This window comes from Microcaecilia unicolor, chromosome 5, assembly GCF_901765095.1.
Source record: "Microcaecilia unicolor chromosome 5, aMicUni1.1, whole genome shotgun sequence".
Classification (NCBI taxonomy): Eukaryota; Metazoa; Chordata; class Amphibia; order Gymnophiona; family Siphonopidae; genus Microcaecilia; species Microcaecilia unicolor.
Window position 1 is genome coordinate 747,381 of NC_044035.1, and position 19,194 is coordinate 766,574.

Genomic DNA, 19,194 nt, shown 5'->3' on the forward strand with positions numbered 1-19,194 from the left:
GCAATTGCAAAAGTTCCTGTGGAATGGGAAAAAGGCGAGGCTCCCTTTAAGGACATTACAGGTGCCTGTTGAATATGGAGGCTTAGGCCTGCTAAGCATTAGGCAAATGACAATTGCAAGTGGGATGAGACACATAGCAGATTGGTATAGAAATACGCAAGATTTCTCGGATACATCACTGGAGTTAGCCTTGACGGACAATGTACAGTTCAGTTGTATACTACATGAAACAGGGGGAACCCTGCCTATGAACTTAGACGATCAATGATAATGCCCACAGCAAAGAAAGTTTGGCGATGGGGTCTGCAAACTCCATAGATTCAACGCGGGAGCAACTCCATTCATATCTATAACAAGAAATCCAGCTTTCCCAGCAGGAGATATGTATCAGATCTTCAAGAGATGGCAACAGCGAGGAATACAATATGTATACCAGATCATAAACGAACGGGGACGCTTGATGCCCTTTAAGGAACTGCAAGACAAATATTCCCTCCCAAATACAGATCTCTTTCATTATGGTCAGTTAAAACACTACATTGACAGTTTAAAATGGCAGAATTTAGCTGAAGATGTACAAGAAGAACTGGGCGCAGCATATTCCTTATCTGCCCAACAAAAGGTTCCCTTATCGCTATATCATAGACACATCCGGGATACTGCAGCAGAACTGCCTTATGAAAGGCTAGCACAGGCCTGGTCAGATGAACTAGGAGCGACATATCAACAGACATTTTAAAATTCATGTTCTGAACTTGAAGAAATCAACAGGCTTTGTTTGGTGCTGGGAACTACAATATAAGTTTGCAGTTCCGAATGCATATAGCCCCCAGACGGGCGTTCCACATGGGATTGTCCCCGGCAGGGGAATGCCCTAAATGCAATTATGTTGGAGCCACGTTGGGACATATTTCTGGACATGCCACATATCGCAAAATTTTGGAGACAACTGCTAACAAATATATCGCAGATGTGGGGCACTCGCTGGCTTCCGGATTACAAATTATTATTCGGCCATGTTAAAGTTGCGGCCCCAAAGCCCAAAGGACTTAAAGAATTTGCAAACAGGGCGATCATTGCAGCCAAAAAGGTGATTCTGCTGGAATGGATAACATCAAAGGCCCCAACTTCACAACAATGGAGATCTCAGATGATAATGTTAATGAGAATGGAGAGAATGGATGTAGTTCACTTGGACAATAAAAGAGGACAGCAGTTTGAACGGCGATGGGCACCATTCTGGCAAACACTAACACCAGCAGCACGGGGACACTTGTTGAATTTATAATAATTCATAATAATCTAAAACAATGTTATGGAGGGAGGATAGAGAAATACTGTGTAAAGTAGTCTCGGAGGGTATGGGTGGACGGGAGGGAGGGATAGGGAGGGATTGGGGGGGAAGGGAATGATAGAAGAAGGGGGGGGGGGGGGAAAAGGAAAATGTATGGAACAGGATGATTATTGTATAGACAGCTGGAAGTTTTGCAACCACAGCAATGATGTACAGTTGAAGTAGTGGATGTATCTAGTTGATGTGTCACATTATGTCGTGTTCCAGAATAAACAGATTTAAATATAAATTTCTGTATCATATCTTCCCTGTTCCTTCTTTCCTCTAGGGTATACATATTCAGGTCTTCCTGTCTCTTTTCATACATCTTATGGCGCCTTCCCCTGGACCACTTATTTTTGTCACCTTCCTCTGGACCAATTCTAGTCCTTTTCCATCCTTAGCAAGATATGACCTCCAAAACTGAACAGAATACTCCAGGTAGAGCCTCGCCAGCGACTTGTATAGGGGCATCAACACCTCCTTTCTTCTGATGGTTACGTCTCTCTCTATACAGCCTAGCATCCTTCTGGCTAGGGCCACCACCTTGTTATACTGTTTCGTCGCCTTCAGATCCTCTGATAGTATCACCTCAAGGTCCCTCTCTCTGTGCATATCAGCCTCTCATCTCCTAGGACATACAGCTCCCTTGGATTTCTACTCCTCTAATGCATCACTTTGCACTTCTTTGCATTAAATTTGAATTGCCAAACATTAGATCATTCTACTAACTTTTGCAGATCCCTTTTCATGTTTTCCACGCCCTCCGGAGTGTCCACTCTATTACAAATCTTAGTATCAAATGCAAAAAGGCAAACCTTACCTTTTAACCCTTCAGCAATGTCGCTCTCAAATATATTTATTTATTGGGATTTGTTAATCGCCTTTATGAAGAGATTCACCCAAGGCGGTGAACAGAATCAGCCCCAGCACCGATGCTTGAGGCACTCTGCTACTCAGCTTTCCTTCCTCCAAGTAAATTCCATTGACCACCACCCTCTCGTCTGTCAACCAGTTTCTAATCCAGTTCGCCACTTTGGGTCCTAACTTAACCCTGTCAAGTTTCTTCAACAGCATCCTATGAGGATGGGCTGGAGAGGGGTTTTGATGAGAACTTCAGAAGTTGGAGAACAAGGCCATTGCTGGGCAGACTTCCATAGTTTGTGCCCTGAAAATAGCAAGGACAAATCAAGATCAAGTATACATATGTAAAACTCATAGCAAAAGGTATGATGTGATACATCTTGTTGGGCAGACTGGATGGATCGTACACGTCTTTATCTGCTGTCATCTACTACGTTACTATGCCAAGTAGGGGTGGCTGAAACACTTGAATCTTTATTAACTTTTCCTTTCTTTTTCCCTATACATTTTTTTTGGGGGAGAGAGGCAGGTTAATCTAATTACAATACCTTGTAAATTCCAACAATTTATTATTTGGGGGTGAGTGTGCTTTCTTTATAATGTGGTTTAAAGAAATTATTTTAATTTCTTTTTATTATGTCTATTAGTGATATTTTTCTTTATTCTAATCCTTTAAAATTGGTTAGAAAATACAATTTAAAAAAAATTCCAGACCAATGCCACAATTCATTGATACTAGTCCAGACTGCAGCCATGGAAAAATAATGAATAAATCTTAAAAACATATCAATTATATTAATTAAAGATTTCTACAAGGTTCAAGGAAACTATCAGAATTAGCAACCCAGTGAAACTGTGAGCAATTTTAAAGAAAAGAATACCTCTGCACAGGGCAATGAAAAGAACGTGTTCTCTGGCCCCTGTGTTAAAGGTAAAAGTGAGCTGCCAAATGTCTGAGAATTTTGAAATGTACCTCAACAATTGGAGAAGGTGCAGAGAAGGGCAACAAAAATGATAAAAGGGATGGGACGACTACCTTATGAGGAGAGGTTAAGAAGGCTAGGACTCTTTAGCCTGGAGAAAAGGCGGCTGAGGGGTGATATGATAGAGGTGTACAAAATAATGAGTGGGGTAGAGCGGACAGATGTGAAGCGATTGTTTACGCTTTCTAACAATAATAGAACCAGGGGACACAAGATGAAATTAGAATGTGGTAGGTTTAAAACAAATTGGAGAAAGTTTTTTCTTTACTCAGAACGTGGTTAGACTCTGGAACTCATTGCTGGAGAAGGTAGTGACGGCAGCTGGCCTTGCTGAGTTTAAAGGGGGTCTGGACATTTTCCTGAAGGAAAAGTCCATTGATCGTTATTAAAATTTGGGGTTTTGCCAGGTTCTTGGGGCCTGGATTGGCCGCTATCGGAGACGGAGTGCTGGGCTTGATGGACCTTTGGTCTTTTCCCAGCGTGGCAGTGCTTATATACTTACTAGCCGTTAAGCCCGTTAAAACGGGCGCGTATTGGAATGTTTTTTTTCCCAAGGCCCCCCTCCCGTTGCAGCTGCAAGGCCCCCTGCCATCCTCCTTCCCTGCCAGCTCCAATAAGTACATAAGTAAGTACATAAGTAATGCCATACTGGGAAATGACCAAGGGTCCATCGAGCCCAGCATCCTGTCCACAACAGCCGCCAATCCAGGCCAAGGGCACCTGGCAAGCTTCCCAAACGTACAAACATTCTAGGCCCCCTCTGTCCCTCCCTCCCAGCTCCAAGGCTCCAGTCCTCCCCCCTTCCCAGCTGCAAGGCCCCCTGCCCGCCCTCCCTCCCAGTTCCAAGGCCCCAGGCCCTCCCCCCCAGCTCCCAAGGCCCCCTTCCCTCCCTCCCAGTTCCAAGGCCCCCTGCTCTCCCTCAACTGTAAGGGCCCCATTCCCTCACAACTGTAAGGGCCCCCCTGCCCTCCCTCCCAGTTCCAAGGCCCCCCGCTCCCCCCCCCGTGCCTTCTTCCCAGCCAGCTGGAAGGCCCCCTTCAGTCCAGCCTTCCCAGCTCCAAGGCCCCCCCTCCTTCTGAGACCTCCCATGTCCCCTCCCCCCCAAGGTAGCCGCTACCGCCCCCCCACCCCGGAGTCGCCCCCCGCCCCCCTTCACCCGGCCCGGGCCCTCTCTTCATTATTCAACTTACAGCAGCGCCAAAACAGCAGCAAGCAGCAGCTCCCGTTGGCCTTCCTTCACTGCCTCTGCCTCGCCCTCTTGTGACGTCACGTCAGCGAGGGTGGGGCACAGGCAGGGAAGGAAGGCCGACGGGAGCTAAAGCTGAGCTGCTTGCTGCTGTTTCGGCGCTGCTGTAAGTTGAATAACGAAGAGAGGGCCCGGGCCGGGTGAAGGGAGGGTAGCGACGTCAGCGGTTCCCTCCCTCTCCTTCCGCGCAGTTTCCCTCTCTGTCCCGCCCCCCTCCCCCCGTCATCACGTCTTGATGCGGGGGCGGGACAGAGAGGGAAGTCTCTACTGCGCATTTGCAGGTGAGTCGGTCACTTGCCATTTATAGGTTTGATGCTTATGTACTTATGATGTTACCCACGGGTGAGTGCTTGCTATCTTATTTGGCTTTGGAGAAACTGCTCAGTCACCCACCTGGGTGGGAAGCTGCGGGTTGTGCTCACAGATCACAAAGAGGTTCATGATAACTACCCATTTCCTCCTCCACTTCCATTATCATTATCCACCCAGGGCACTGGGAGTGTTCCTCTCTCAGTACCTTCAGGGTCTTCAGCAGCAATTCAAACACAAAGTGCAGTAGAGAGGCAGACAGCAGCTGAAGTGGCAGATAGAAAAAGGAAGAGAAGGACAGAGGAGGCATAAGGAGGGAAGGGAGGGAGGGAGGGAGAGAGAGAGTATGTGGCCTAAATGAGAGAGGAGGCACAGAGAACGTCTGGTGAAACAGTGAACCAGAGAGACTGTGGTACAAGGAGAGAAGAGAGTGACAGAAAAGGCATGGCAACAAATGAAGGAAAGGGAACCTGGTAAAAAGAGAACAGCAGGGGATATCAATCAAAGGGAAGTATGATAGTAAAGGGGAAATAGACTTAATAGCAAGATGGAGAACATATAAAGCACCAAAAAGTTTTATGACTTAGTATATCACATGTTTATGTGTAAGAGACACTCTGCTTAAAGGTGTCTGTATAAGATGAGTAAATAACTGACCGGATGGTGTATGACAGAGCGAGTGAGGTTTACTGATTTATATGTTCTTTTCTGTGTGTGCGCTAAATTGTGGGGGTTAAAATATAAATGCATTATATTTGCTAAATCAGTGAATGGGGAGGGGGGGGGTGGAGTGGGTTGGGGCCCAAGTGAAGTAACATAGCAGATGACAGCAGATAAAGATCTGTATAGTCCATCCAGTCTGCCCAACAAGATAAACTCATAGCATAAAGAATGAGGTGATACTAATATGTATACTTGATCTTGATTTGTCCTTGCCATTTTCAGGGCACAGACAGACAGTAAGTCTGCCCGGCACTGGCCTTGTTCTCCAACTTATGAAGTTCTCACTCCAGCCCATTTCAAATCTGTCCAGCCAAGATCAGGGCACAGACTGTAGAAGTCTGCCCGCCACTGGCTTTGCTTCCCAATTACTGTTGTTGCCATCTAATCACCACTAAGCTTGGTTGGTTTTATGCTTTCTATACATGACTAGCAGTTATGCCCGTTAAAACGGGCGAGTATTGGTATGTTTTTTTTCCAAGGCCCCCTCCCCCCGCAGCTGCAAGGCCCCCTGCCCTCCCCCCTTCCCTGCCAGCCCCAAGGCCCCCCTCCATCCCTCCCTCCCAGCTCCAAGGCCACCTGCCCTCCCTCCCAGTTTCAAGGCCCCATTCCCTCCCAGCTGCGGAAAGGCCCCCCTCCGTCCCTCCCTCCCAGCCAGCTGGAAGGCCCCTTTCTGTCCATCCCTCCCAGCTCCAAGGCCCCCCTCCATCTGAACTCCCATGTCTAGCATCCTCCCTCCTTCCCTGCCAGCTTCAAGGCCCTCTGTCCCTCCCTACCAGCTCCAAGGCCCCCTGTCCCTCCCTCCCAGCCAGCTCCTAGGCCCCCTGCTTCTGAGACCTTCCTGCCTTCCCCTCCCTGGAGCCGCCACCCCCCCTCCACCTGGGCCCTCTGTTCGCCATTGAACTTACAACCCAGAAACCGATCAGCTGTCGTCGGCTTTCCTTCCCTGCCTGTGTCCGCCCTTGTGTGACATAACGTCAGCGAGGGCGGGACACAGGCAGGGAAGGAAGGCCGACGGGAGCTCAGCTGATCTGCCTGCTGCGTTTTCGGCACTATAAGTTCAATAGCGAAGAGAGGGCCCCGGCCGGGTGGAGGGGGGGGGGGGCGGCGGCAGCAGCGGCGACTCCGGCTGGGGGGAGTGGTGGTGGCGACCTCGGGGGGGGGGGGGGAGCAGTAGCGACCTCGGCGGTTCCCTCCCTCCCCTTCGCGCAGTTTCCCTCTCTGTCCCGCCCCCATCATCATGTATTGACGCTGGGGCGAGGCAGAGAGGGAAGTCTCTACTGCGCATTTGCGGGTGAGTACAGTCACTCGCAATTTATATGTTTGATTCCTTTATGTTTATCCCACAAATTTTTGAATTCTGTTACTCTTTTCATCTCCACCACCTCCCGCATAAGGGCATTCCAGGTATGTACCACCCTCTCTATGCAAAAGTACTTCCTGACATTATTCCCAAGTCAGCTGCCCTGCAACCTCAATTCATGTCCTCCAGTTCTGCCATGTTTCCATCTCTGGAAAAAGTTTGTAGATTAAAACTTTTCAAATATTTGAATGTCTGTATCATACCACCCCGGTCTTCCTCTCCCTCAGGGTATACACGTTCAGGTCCTCAACTCTCCTCATACATCTTGTGATGCAACTGCCATACCATTTTTGCCAATTTTCTCTGAACTGCTTCAAGTCTTTTTACATCCTTACCAAGATACAGCTGTAACATGATATGAGTTTAATTGTCAGAATTAAATGTGTAGCATAATTATTGATTATGCTGAATCAGATATACCAATACAGCTTTAAAAACATATTGAAACTTCAGCAATGAAACTGGCTTTCATGTCAAGTCCCTCTTCCCCCCCCCCCCCCTTTTCCTGGGAACTTCTGATAGCAGGGCTAGTCAATTACAAACACTTAACAGAGACAAAAGGTACTGGCTTCACAGAGATATAACTTCCTCTGCCTAAAAGACTTAACAAGGACTGGCAACAAAAGCTGACTGGGTGGATCACCAAGACACCTCAGAAGATCAAAGATACCAGGAGACAGAAAGTCTGGAGAAGTATAAATCCAGCTACTGAAAACAAAGGACTCCGAGAAAAACCATAAACAAGGAATTTGCTTGTTAAACCATTTGCTGGTTACCTCAGATATGTATCTTCACAAAAGTGGTGATAGGGAAGAAGCTGGAAACTACAGGCCGGTAAGCCTCACTTTGGTTATTGGAAAAGTAATGGAAGCGATGCTGAAGGAAAGGATAGTGAATTTCCTGGAAGCCAATAACTACTACTACTATTTAGCATTTCTATAGCGCTACAAGGCGTACGCAGCGCTGCACAAACATAGAAGACAGTCCCTGCTCAAAGAGCTTACAATCTAATAGACAAAAAAAATAAATAAAGTAAGCAAATCAAATCAATTAATGTGAACGGGAAGGAAGAGAGGAGGGTAGGTGGAGGCGAGTGGTTACGAGTCAAAAGCAATGTTAAAGAGGTGGGCTTCAGTCTAGATTTAAAGGTGGCCAAGGATGGGGCAAGACGTAGGGGCTCAGGAAGTTTATTCCAGGCGTAGGGTGCAGCGAGACAGAAGGTGCGAAGTCTGGAGTTGGCAGTAGTGGAGAAGGGAACAGATAAGAAGGATTTATCCATGGAGCGGAGTGCACGGGAAGGGGTGTAGGGAAGGATGAGTGTGGAGAGATACTGGGGAGCAGCAGAGTGAGTACATTTATAGGTTAGTAGAAGAAGTTTGAACAGGATGTGAAAACGGATAGGGAGCCAGTGAAGGGTCTTGAGGAGAGGGGTAGTATGAGTAAAGCGACCCTGGTGGAAGATGAGACGGGAAGCAGAGTTTTGAACCGACTGGAGAGGGGAGAGGTGACTAAGTGGGAGGCCAGCAAGAAGCAGATTGCAGTAGTCTAAACGAGAGGTGACAAAGGTGTGGATGAGGGTTTTGGTAGAGTGCTCGGAAAGAAAGGGGCGGATTTTACGGATGTTGTAAAGAAAGAAACGACAGGTCTTGGCAATCTGCTGGATATGAGCAGAGAAGGAGAGAGAAGAGTCAAAGATGACCCCAAGGTTTCGAGCTGAGGAGACAGGGAGAATGAGAGAGCCATCAACAGAAATAGAAAACGGGGGAGCGGGGAGGTGGGTTTGGGGGGGAAAATGAGAAGCTCGGTTTTGGTCATATTTAATTTCAGGTGGCGTTGAGACATCCAGACAGCAATGTCAGACAAGCACGCTGAAACTTTGGTTTGGATGCAAGGTGAGATATCAGGGGTAGAAAGGTAGATTTGGGAGTCATCAGCATAGAGATGGTAGGAAAAGCCATGGGATGAGATTACTGAACCAAGGGAAGAAGTGTAGATAGAAAAGAGGAGGGGACCAAGAACAGAAACCTGAGGTATGCCGACAGGCAGAGGGATAGAAGTAGAAGAGGATCCACCAGAGTGAACACTAAAGGTGTGGAGGGAGAGGTAGGAAGAGAACCAGGAAAGGACAGAGCCCTGGAATCCAAGTGAGGACAGGGTATCGAGAAGTATGCTGTGATCGACAGTGTCAAAAGCAGCGGAAAGATCAAGAAGAATGAGGATGGAATATTGACCTCTGGATTTAGCCAGTAATAGGTAATTGGAGACTTTAGTAAGCGCAGTTTCAGTTGAGTGGAGAGGGTGAAAACCAGATTGTAGTGGGTCAAGAATAGCATGTGAGGAGAGAAAATTAAGGCAGCGGCGGTGAACAGCACACTTAAGTAATTCCGTTACCATTTTCATTTCCACCACCTCCCGCGGGTGGTGCAAGATCCGAGACAACATGGTTTTACGAAAGGGAAATCGTGCCAAACGAATCTCATTGAGTTCTTTGATTGGCTGACAGGAGAATTGAATCAGGGACGAGCTATGGACGTAATCTACTTAGATTTCAGCAAAGCTTTTGACACGGTTCCCCATAGGAGGCTCTTAAATAAACTGGAGGGGCTGATGATAGGACCTGAAGTGGTGAACTGGATAGGAACTGGTTGACGGACAGACGCCAGAGGGTGGTGGTGAATGGAATTCGCTCGGAGGAGGGAAAGGTGAGTAGTGGAGTGCCTCAGGGATCGGTGCTGGGGCCGATTCTGTTCAATATATTTGTGAGTGACATTGCCGAAGGGTTAGAAGGTAAAGTTTGCCTATTTGCGGATGATACTAAGATCTGTAACAGAGTGGACACCCGGGAGGGAGTGGAAAACATGAAAAAGGATCTGAGGAAGCTAGAAGAATGGTCTAAGGTTTGGCAATTAAAATTCAATGCGAAGAAATGCAAAGTGATGCACTTAGGGAATAGAAATCCACGGGAGACATATGTGTTAGGCAGGGAGAGTCTGATAGGTATGGGCGGAGACAGGGATCTTGGGGTGATAGTATCTGAGGATTTGAAGGCGACGAAACAGTGTGACAAGGCGGTGGCCGTAGCTAGAAGGTTGTTAGCCTGTATAGAGAGAGGTGTGACCAGCAGAAGAAAGGGGGTGTTGATGCCCCTGTATAAGTCATTGGTGAGGCCCCACCTGGAGTATTGTGTTCAGTTTTGGAGGCCGTATCTTGTTAAGGATGTAAAAAGAATTGAAGCAGTGCAAAGAAAAGCTATGAGAATGGTATGGGATTTGCGTTACAAGACGTATGAGGAGAGACTAGCTGAACTAAACATGTATACTCTGGAGGAAAGGAAAAACAGGGGTGATATGATACAGACGTTCAAATATTTGAAAGGTATTAATCCGCAAACGAACCTTTTCCGGAGATGGGAAGATGGTAGAACGAGAGGACATGAAATGAGATTGAAGGGGGGCAGACTCAAGAAAAATGTCAGGAAGTATTTTTTCACGGAGAGAGTAGTGGATGCTTGGAATGCCCTCCTGTGGGAGGTGGTGGAAATGAAAACGGTAACGGAATTCAAACATGCTTGGGATAAGCATAAAGGAATCCTGTGCTGAAGGAATGGATCCTCAGGAGCTTAGTCAAGATCGGGAGGCGGGGCTGGTGGTTGGGAGGCGGGGATAGTGCGGGGCAGACTTATACGGTCTGTGCCAGAGCCAGTGGTTGGGAGGCGGGACTGGTGGTTGGGAGGCGGGGATAGTGCTGGGCAGACTTATACGGTCTGTGCCCTGAACAGCACAGGTACAAATCAAAGTAGGGTATACACAAAAAGTAGCAAATATGAGTTATCTTGTTGGGCAGACTGGATAGACCGTGCAGGTCTTTTTCTGCCGTCATCTACTATGTTACTATGTTACAAAGTTATTCGAAGTCGTTAAATCGCGGGAGGATTGTGAAAAATTACAAGAGGACCTTACGAGACTGGGCGTCTAAATGGCAGATGACGTTTAATGTGAGCAAGTGCAAAGTGATGTTGTGTATCTGGATTTTCAAAAGGCGTTTGACAAGGTACCTCATGAAAGGCTACAGAGGAAATTGGAGGGTCATGGGATAGGAGGAAATGTCCTATTGTGGATTAAAAACTGGTTGAAGGATAGGAAATAGAGAGTGGGCTTAAATGGGCAGTATTCACAATGGAGAAGGGTAGTTAGTGGGGTTCCTCAGGGGTCTGTGCTAGGACCGCTGCTTTTTAATAAATGTATAAATGATTTAGAGATGGGAGTAACTAGCGAGCTAATGAAATTTGCTGATGACACAAAGTTATTCAAAGTCGTTAACTCGCGACAGGATTGTGAAAAATTACAAGAGGACCTTACGAGACTGGGAGACTGGGCGGCTAAATGGCAGATGACCTTTAATGTGAGCATGTGCAATGTGGTGCATGTGGGAAAAAAGAACCCAAATAACTACATCATGCAAGGTTCCACGTTAGGAGTTACGGACCAAGAAAGGGATCTGGGTGTCGTCGTCAATAATACACTGAAACCTTCTGCTCAATGTGCTGCTGCGGCTAGGAAAGCGAATAGAATGATAGCGGAGCTGGGACGATTTCCCTATGAAGGAAGACTAAGGAGGCTAGGGCTTTTCAATTTGGAGAAGAGACGGCTGAGGGGAGACATGATAGAGGTATATAAAATAATGAGTGGAGTGGAACAGGTGGATGTGAAGCGTCTGTTCACGCTTTCCAAAAATACTAGGACTAGGGGGCATGCGATGAAACTAGTGTAGTAAATTTAAAACAAATCAGAGAAAATTTTTCTTCACGCAACGCATAATTAAACTCTGGAATTCGTTGCCGGAGAACGTGGTGAAGGCGGTTAGCTTGGCAGAGTTTAAAAAGGGGTTAGACAGTTTCCTAAAGGACAAGTCCATAAACCACTACTAAATGGACTTGGGAAAAATCCACAATTCCAGGAATAACATGTATAGAATATCTGTACGTTTGGGAAGCTCGCCAGGTGCCCTTGGTCTGGATTGGCCGCTTTCGTGGACAGGATGCTGGGCTCGATGGACCCTTGGTCTTTTCTCAGTGTGGCATTACTTATGTACTTATCACAGCTGATATTTGGAGACAGATGGGGCAAGCTCTGAGGTCCCAGATGGTTTGCCTTAGGACTAAGGTGCCTTGAATGAAAGCCATTGTGATATGATTACCATATGTAAGAAGATGTACTATGTTAAGGGATATCAATCAGCAAGATTGTCCAATATAAGGTTTATTGAAGATAATTGTCTCTTTATTTTGCTATATAGGGAGAGCTAGCTTAGGGTTGGGTGGGAGAGGGGTGGGAAGGAACAGAGTATAAAGTCAGAAGGAAGACAGTAGTGGAGCTCAGTGTGAAAAAGGCAGTGAATCCTCTACAGTGTAGACAAACCTGAGTGAAGCACCTTAATGAACTTGTTTTCTTTGTAACATTTTATTTGTAAAAGTCTAAAATGTAGATTATAACAGTGCATTCTATCCAATTGAGATATACTTATTTTTTGTGATCCACTTTGAATCGCAAGTTAAAAGGGAATAGAAATTATGGAATAGAATAGAGTATCTTCAGGAATATATACATACAGAAGAAACACTTCATTTTTGATGGCCAAGATTAGTATCGATATTAGTGAGTTCCCTATGCTGTAGATAGAGGTGGAAGCTTCTAAATTATAATGATATGGAATGTAGCAAAAACAAACTCCATCTTATTCCCTATATATCCCCCAAGACATAGAGACTACAAATGCTAAGATCTTACATGGCTGTACCTACCAGACTTCGCCATAGTCCCCACACTCTTGAAATGTTTGTAGTTCTCGTTTATAAGCATCATCCCAGCTATAAAGAAGAAAGTGGTTAGGCGAGTTACTGATTGAACATCAATGGCATACAAACATAGGGACCTTTTCAAGTTTAACAAAGTTACTTACCTGTAGCAGGTGTTCTCTGAGGACAGCTGGATACAGAATCTTAAATGTGGGTGATGTCATCTGATACTACTCTTTTTGAGTTTGTTTACAACACCTTTCACCATACGTGTGCACATATCTTCCTGCCTGCCATTATTGCAGAAGACCTAGCCAGGTATTAATTAATAGAATACAATTCCAAAGGGAAGGAGGGAAAGTATATAAGACTATGTTTCCTGCTGTCCTTGGAGAACACCTGCTACAAAGTAAGTAACTGTTTTCTCTGAAGACAGTAGTCTTAACACATGAGAGAGCCTAGCTACAAACTGCCTTCAACAAAACAAAAGAAAGGGGTGGGGATAAGCAGAAGACCTTGTAACAGGCAAGGATTAATGAAAGTTTTGTTTCAAATTCTTGTTTGCTAAGTTATTTGGAAGGCAGTCTGGAATGGAAAATAGATGGGCTAAAGGGATGGAGTTGGACTGTAGACCTCAAAGGGATTCTGATGGACGATCTGGCATGTTGGGAGTCTTGTTCCAAACAGTAATAAGATGTGAATTTTTGGACTGAAGACCACATTGCAGCTCTGCAAATTTCCTCTATGGGAGCTGATCTCAAGTGTGCTGCCAAGGTAGCCATACCTATAACATTATGAGCTGTGACATGACCCTCTAGAGTAAGCCCAGACTGAACATAAGTAATGGAAATGCAGTCTGAGCCAATTTGAAACAGTGCATTGCCCAATGGCAGTCTCCATTTTGTTTGGGCTTTTTACGGCCTTTAATCCAACCCAGAAAGAGACCCAAGGCTCTCCTGTAGTCCAACCTATGCAGTGTACTTTATGAGCATGAGATCATAGAAAAATTGTTGCTAGAATGATTGACTAGCTACGAAGGAATTACCTTAGGAAGAAATTTAAGATGAGCGCACAGGACTACAGGCTGAACTATAGCAGCCATTAAAAATAGGACTTTCCAGGTCAGGTACTTCACAAAACAGGTATTCAGTGGCTCAAAAAGAGCCTTCATCAGCTCAGTTAAAATGACATTGAGATCCCATGACACTGCAGGAGGCTTGATGGGAGACTTCAGTAGAAGTGAGCGAGGTAGAGGTTAAGCATATATGGGTTTACCTGAGGTAGAGGCTAAGCAGAGATGGGTTTACCTTCTACTTAGTAGTGAAAAATGACAACTGCACTAAGGCAGGGATGGGCAACCTGAGGACTACCACTGAGCTTTATGAAGCCCATGAGACCAGAAAATGTCATAAGAACATAAGCCTTGCCATATTGGGACAGACTGAAGATCTATCAAGCCCAGTATCCTGTTGCCAACAGTGGCCAATCCAGGTCACAAGTACCTGGCAAGATCCCAAATGAGTAAAACAGATTTTATCCTTGAAAAGTGGTAGATTTTCCCCAAGTCCATATTAATAACAGCTTATGGACTTTTCTTTTAGGATATTATCCACATTTTTTTAAACCTGCTGAGCTAACTGCTTTTTACCATCTTTTCTGACAAATTCCAGAGTTTAATTATACGCCAAGTGAAGAAATATTTTCTCCGATCTGTTCTAAATTTACTTAGTAGATTCATTGCGTTCCCCCTAGTCCTTGTGAATCACTTATTTACTCTTTCTAAAAATACATCCACCATTTCTACTCCACTCAGTACTTTAAAGTATTTCCATGTAACTTCCTTGAGTGTCCCCTAGTCTTTGTACTTTTGGAACGAGTAAAAAATAGATTTACTTTTACTCGTTCTACACCACTCAGGATTTTGTAGACTTCAAGTGGAGGAACAGTGGGCTTTGATCCTGACAACCTGGGTTCAATTCCCACTGCAACTCCTTGTGACCTTGGGCAAGTCACTTAACCCTTCATTGCCCATCTCTTCTCCCTTGCTTTTGGCGCCTAACCACCTTCCCCATTCATGATACCTACACTGACTACATAGTTTGTTACCTTTAGATTGTAAGCTCTCTTGAGCAGGGACCGTCCTTCCCCATGTTTAAACTTGTACAGCGCCATGCGTAACCCTGGCAGCGCTATAGAAATGCTAAGTAGTAGTAGTCCTCTAGGGACAGAGAAAATGTGTACAGAGCTGTGTACGTCTAGTAGCGCTATAGAAATGATTAGAAGTAGTATATCCCCCTTCAGCCATCTCTTTTCCAAGCTGAAGAGGTCTAACCTCTTTAGACTTTCCTCATATAAAAGAAGTTCCATGTCTTTTATCATTTCAGTCACTCTTCTTTGAGACCTTAATTCCTGCTATAGTGAACTCAATACTCAAGGTGAGGTCACACCATGCAGCGATACAGAGCCATTATAACATCCATGGTCTTATTTGCCATCCTTTTCCTAATCATTCTTAGCATCGTTTGCTTTTTTGGCCGCCACCACACACTGAGCAGAAGATTTCAGCATATTGTCTAAAATAACACCTAGATATTTTTCTTGGATGCCGACACCCAAGGTAACTACGATTCAGATTATTCTTTGCAATGTGCTTCACTTTGCATTTGTCCACATTAAATTTCAGCTGCCATTTGGATGCCAGGTCTTCCTGCAATTATTCACCATCTGCATGTATGACTGTTAGGACTGTGCAAAATGGGGGGTTTGGGAGTATGGGGGTGGTGAATGCTAGGGTGCTACTACTAGTACTTAACATTTCTAGGGCACTACTAGGGTTACGCAGCGCTGTACAGTTTAACAGAGAAGGACAGTCCCTGCTCAAAGGTGCTTATTTATTTATTTATTGCATTTGTATCCCACATTTTCCCACCTATTTGCGGGTTCAGTGCGGCTTACAATACATTGTGAATGGTGGAAATACAGTTTGTTACAACTTGGTTATGGATTACATTGTGAGGAGTTATGCGAAAACAAGTCAAAGTATCGTTGAGGGAATAGAACAATGGAGAAGAACAATAGAACAATGGAAGGAAATAATGGGAAACTGACAGGGCAGCTAAACAATAGTAGGAGAACATTCGGTATAACCTTTTTCTGTGATTAGAGGTATAAATGTGGTGAAATTACGGGGGATGGGAAATTCAGGAGGAGTGTATTGTTGTATCACTATCAGTGTGTGTGAACTTCATGTGTTTTCATCCTTGCAGTAAATCTTATCAAAGAGATGAGTTTTCAATGATTTGCGGAAGTTGGTTAGTTCGTAGATCGCTTTCAGGTTGCGTGGCAGCGCATTCCAGAATTGCGCGCTCGTATAAGAAAAGGCTGACACGTGCAGCGTTTTGTATTTTATGCCTTTGCAATTAGGGAAGTGAAGGTTGAGGAAAGTTCGGGATGATCTTTTAGCGTTTCTGGGTGGTAGGTGTATTAAGTCAGACATGTAAGCTGGGGCTTCACCGTGAATGATTTTGTGGACTAATGTGCATACTTTAAAAGTAATGCGTTCCTTGAGTGGGAGCCAGTGTAGCTTCTCTCGTAAGGGTTTGGCACTTTCGTATTTTGGTTTTCCAAAGATGAGTCTGGCTGCTGTGTTCTGGGCTGTTTGAAGTTTCCTCAGTATTTGCTCTTTACAACCTGCGTATAGTGAGTTGCAGTAATCCAGATGGCTGAGTACGAGGGATTGCACTAGGCTGCGAAAGACGGATCTTGGGAAGAATGGTCTTATTCTTTTCAGTTTCCACATGCAGTAGAACATTTTTTTGGTTGTGTTGTTTGCATGAGTTTCAAGTGTTAAGTGGCGGTCAATAGTGACTCCAAGGATTTTTAGAGTTTCTGAGATTGGAAGGTTTAGCTTTGGTGTGTTTATAGCGGTAAATTCATTTCTGTTGTATTGGGAGGTGAGTATCAGGCATTGAGTTTTTTCTGCGTTCTGTTTCAATCGAAATGCATCTGCCTAGGAGTTCATGATGTGTAGACTTTGGTTGATTTCATTGGAGATTTCTTTAATGTCTTGTTTGAAGGGCATGTATATTGTTACATCATCGGCATATATATACGGGTTGAGGTTATGGTTTGATAGAAGTTTTGCCAAGGGGATCATCATTAGGTTGAAAATAGTTGGTGAGAGGGGTGATCCTTGCAATCTAAAGGACGAAATGTCAAGTTGGGGCAGTCTAGATTTCCTGAATAGAGGTATGGTGGTTATGTGCCGAAGGCGACATTGAAGAGGTGGGCTTTGAGCAAGGATTTGAAGATGGGCAGGGAGGGGGCGGTGAATGGGCTCAGGGAGTTTGTTCCACTGCATGGGGTGAGGCGAGGCAGAAAGGGCAGAGCCTGGATTTGGCGGTGGTGAAGGGTACTGAAAGGAGAGATTTGTCTTGAGAGCGAAGGGGAGATGAGGGTAGAGAGGTAAGGAGGGGCTGCAGATCGAGTGCATTTCTGTTGGAGTAGGATGTGATAAAGAAAAGTGTGTGGAAAAGGCAGGATATGAGAGGAAATGACTTGTTTCTGGGGTAAGAGGTGGGGGAGGGAAAGCAGTGGAAGGGGGACGTTTTTATTTCTTCTGCTATGGGACTAGGACACCTCAGTGCATAAACCTAAAAGAAATAAATTGTTCTCTTCGTACTTTATAAACAACTTAACCAGTAAATAACTAAATTGCTATTTTAATACAAGAATGTCAAAACCTTCTTCACACTGGAGAAGGGCTTTTCTTAGCTAGTCTGTGTCTTCTCCAACCCTCTTCCCGCGCTCGCCGCGTTAGTTATGCGCATGCGTAGTAACAGACAGCTCGATGCTCTGTCAGCCACGCAGTGACGTAACACTCACTATTCCTTAGTGCCGAGCCGAGATGGTGGGAAGAGTTGTTCCGATTCGCTGCCCGCTGGAGAACCCGCCTCACCGTTCATCCTAATCAGCGCGCGGAGCAGCAGCACCAAAGCAGACACACGTCCACTCTGAGTTAGAACAGTGCGCCAAGCCGCCAAACCCGCCTTAATTATCCTGGACAGACGGAACGGAACGGAAGTGCAAACCAGAGAGTACCGGAAGCTGAGCTGAAAGTCGCAGAGTGACGTATACTTCCGGCATCCTAAGTTTTATTACAACTAGTACAAGGAAGTTTAAACTTTCTTGCTTTGCTTTACAGAGGGTGAGCCAGACTCTATGGGAAAATGCTTTTCCCGCATTCCAAGGTCTGGAATTTATAAGACAACTAGCCAGAGGCGGTGAAATGCTAAATGAGAAATGCATGTTCCCATGGTGTGCTGATAAATTTTTAACAGGCTCTCTCCCCGGTCCACCTCGGCGCCCCCCCCCCCCCCCAAAAAAAAAAAAAAAAAAAAAAATTGCAGAGCTGGCTACAGCCAGAGGGGGGGGGGGGGGGGAGGGCAAGGCAACGCATTACCCTCCAGGAAAAAAAATTAAATGATCCCAGGTTCCAGTCTAATTCATGTTTAATATAGGATAAAATGCCATAAATAAGTAAATAAATATAAACTTTTAACGTTCAGCACCTGATTCTCAAAGTGGACATATTCCAAACACTCTAATGAAAATAAAATTATTTGTTGTCTGGTGACTTTGTTTCTCTGATCATGCTGGCCCAGTATCTGATTCTGCTGCACTCTATCTGTTCCCTTGACTCCGTTTCCAGGGCTTCCTTTCCATTTATTTCTTTTCTTTCCTCCTTTCTTCTTCATTTCTGGTCCTCTGCAGACTTGACTGTACAGTGGATCCAGCTTCTGCCTATTTTCTCCATCCATAGTAACATAGTAGATGAAGGCAGAAAAAGACCTGCACAGTCCATTCAGTCTGCCCAACAAGATAAACTCATGTGTATACCTTACCTTGATTTGTACCTGCCTTTTTCAGGGCACAGACCGTACAAGTCTGCCCAGCAGTATTTCCCGCCTCCCATCACCGGCTCTGGCACAGACCATGTAAATCTGCCCTCCACTGTCCTCGCCTCCCAACCACCAACCTCTCTTCCCCCACCTGCTCCGCCACCCAATTTTGGCTAAGCTTCTGAGGATCCATTCCTACTGCACAGGATTCCTTTATGCATATCCCACGCAAGTTTGAATTCCGTTACCGTTTTCATCTCCACCACCTCCCGTGGGAGGGCATTGCAAGCATCCACCACCCTCTCCGTGAAAAAATACTTCCTGACATCTATTTTGAGTCTGCCCCCCTTCAATCTCATTTCATGTCCTCTCGTTCTACCACCTTCCCATCTCCGTAAAAGATTTTTTTGCGGATTAATGTTGCAGGAATTGATGCATGAATTTGTGATGCCTCAGGAGTCAGACAGCACACACCAGTATGAGAGAAAAATCTTCTTTATTTGCCAGCAAACAAAGCAAGACATCAGTTCTAGCTCTCTTCTCTTTCTCTCAGCTCTCTGTGTCTTTGTCTCAGCTGCTTCTCTTCTTATGCTGTCTTCTCCTTCTTCTGTCTGTTCCTTCTGTCCTTCTCTTTCTTCTGAGCTCCTTCTGAGTTCTTTCTGACGTAAACTGCTTCTGCTCC

The 19,194-nt window shown here is 45.4% G+C and overlaps 1 protein-coding gene across 2 annotated transcripts in view; it reads right to left on the reverse strand.

Annotated features, from left to right (window-relative positions):
• EEF1AKMT2 (EEF1A lysine methyltransferase 2) overlaps positions 1–17,675 on the reverse strand; it is a 49,610-nt gene extending 31,935 nt beyond the window's left edge. For both annotated transcript variants that reach the window (XM_030204739.1, XM_030204738.1), the window contains exons 1-2: positions 17,497–17,675; positions 12,619–12,684 (exon numbers count right to left, since the gene is read on the reverse strand). In XM_030204739.1, the coding sequence (XP_030060599.1) occupies positions 12,619–12,684; positions 17,497–17,576 (146 nt within the window). In that variant the 5' untranslated portion in view covers positions 17,577–17,675. The remainder of the gene's footprint in view (positions 1–12,618; positions 12,685–17,496) is intronic.
• Between the last annotated feature and the right edge of the window lie 1,519 nt (positions 17,676–19,194).